At 43.2% G+C, this 2,167-nt stretch overlaps 1 protein-coding gene across 1 annotated transcript in view; it reads right to left on the reverse strand.

Annotated features, from left to right (window-relative positions):
- Nucleotides 1-2,167, reverse strand: part of LOC106819367 (purine nucleoside phosphorylase-like) — a 13,724-nt gene that overhangs the window by 6,170 nt on the left and 5,387 nt on the right. The window contains exon 2 of the mRNA XM_014824012.1: nt 1,810-1,913. Coding sequence (XP_014679498.1) covers nt 1,810-1,913 — 104 coding nt within the window. The remainder of the gene's footprint in view (nt 1-1,809; nt 1,914-2,167) is intronic.

Genomic DNA, 2,167 nt, shown 5'->3' on the forward strand with positions numbered 1-2,167 from the left:
CTCCTGTACCGGCCTGAATATAGACAAACCCAATGGCGTTTGAAATAAATAGGTTATGCTGCATTCCGACATGTTTTGTAAATCTTTACTCTAATATAGACGTTTTATCGGCAGAGTGGAGAGGAAATACCAATTTTGCATTAAAGATATTGTCAATGAAATCTTGTAAAACGAACCAGACGAGTGTGACACCACAGACTGTTTGTGTTTATAATATGCTATATAATTGCCAAACCCTACCTAATTTGCATAATTTTTTTTTAAATATCAAAACCCCTAGCCCTTATTCATTCACATACCAAAAATGAGCAAAATCCGTTGAACCTGAACTGACTAATGGCAATTCCCATTTTTGCCAAAAAATTGCCGTGGCTCGAAAGTACGTCGACTGGCGTGCTTCAAAATAGGACGTTCCATATGGGTGCATAGCAGTAACAACTACACCCAATTTCAAACATGTGGGTCAAAAGTTATCGTTGACCGAAACCAAATGTTGACTGACGGACGGACGGACGGACGGACGGACGTACGACGAACGACGACCCATGGCAATAGCTCAACTTGACGACGTCAAGGTGAGCTAAAAATCAATAGCAAACTAAGCCTGATCTAGTCATGTGTTCCAGGAAAATAACCCCAGCAATAGGCAAACAAATCCCGTTATTCACTGTACACACTACAATTTTGTTCTTCTTCAATAAAAGCCCAATGATGGCGCAACCAACTTTTCGAAAGAGCTACGTAGTTGCCGGTGAACATGACAAGGGTCATTATAAACTAGAAAGGGCAGTTGCCCCGCTAGGTCGCGCTAGGTCAATTAGGGGCCGAGTTATAGAGCAGAAAGGAAATATGGTCAAGGTCAAGGTCAATGTCAAATAAAGGTTGCAGTGACCTGGTTTCGGTACGTGACACACCTTCTCCCCAAGATGTGTAAATATACCAAGTTTGGTCGCGCTAGGTCAATTATGGGCGGAGTTATAGAGCGGAAGGGAAATATGATCAAGGTCAAGGTAAACTAACTGACACCACTAAATTGGTAAAATGTTCCATGCACCTTGAGAAATTCTGAGAAATTACGAGGTTACCATCGCAGAACGCGAACTCCACTCATCCTGACGTCACAAAGCTAATATGTCAACAAACGTGTGCCTTGTACCCCACTACAGTAAGGTGTGTTGCGAGGTGTTAGAACTATTTTGGGCGTGGAATACTTGTTGGATCACTAGCAGATGTACATGAATAAATTTAATGACAGCTGTAGCACTAGCAGGGTTGACACTGAATGATACTGGCTTAGTGAATATGTGGTTGTATCATGTCTCTGACCTCATCATGACGTCAGCCGCTGCTTACTACACATGTACGCGGGCAATCAATTCGCTCTGACAGTTCACATGTACCGTTATATGAAGAAATGAGCATGTACGAAGGTGGCACATAGTGTTAGCCATCGAATACAATTGAAAATAAAAAATCGGTAAAATTTTTCCTAAAACCTTGAGAGTATCCTTAAGATGCACACAACAGTTTAGCACAATTACGGACGTTATACCAATACTGAAATAACTAATGATTCATCGACGATTATTACACTTGACTAGCGTTTAATTTCGAATGTCAGCAACAAAGAAGCGATGCAGTAGAGACATCGCTGCGCATGCAATCTGTTGGAGATCAACAGATAAACGGATAAAATAAACAAACTTTTTAAGTGAATCTATATATATATGTATTTCGTTGATGGGTCTCTTCTACCCTGAGTACATTGAAACCAGGGCGCGCTGAGTGACGGGAGTAAAACGTACGTACTGTCGAGATTGGATAGCCTTCGTACGTGTGGAAACGGCCCTGCATGAGGACGATATCCTGGCCACCTAATTTCCCGAACACCAATCGTCCTGCGTGACCCGGCACTGAAAAGCAAGACAAAGATACATACGTACAGCTTAGCAGCACTCCCGAATATGGACGCATCATCACACAATCAACTAGACAGAGGGCACTCAAAGAGAGTGCATACCTCCGCGAGCGTGTAACATGTATACATGTGTATAACAGCTGGCTCACTGCTGGCTGCTGCTGACTGGACGCCCTAAGGCGAGCTGCTGCTAACTGGACGCCCTAAGGCGAGCTGGTGCTGAATCGATCGCGCCAACGCGTGTAACAT

This window comes from Priapulus caudatus, unplaced genomic scaffold (assembly GCF_000485595.1).
Source record: "Priapulus caudatus unplaced genomic scaffold, Priapulus_caudatus-5.0.1 Scaffold3289, whole genome shotgun sequence".
Taxonomy (NCBI): Eukaryota; Metazoa; Priapulida; class Priapulimorpha; order Priapulimorphida; family Priapulidae; genus Priapulus; species Priapulus caudatus.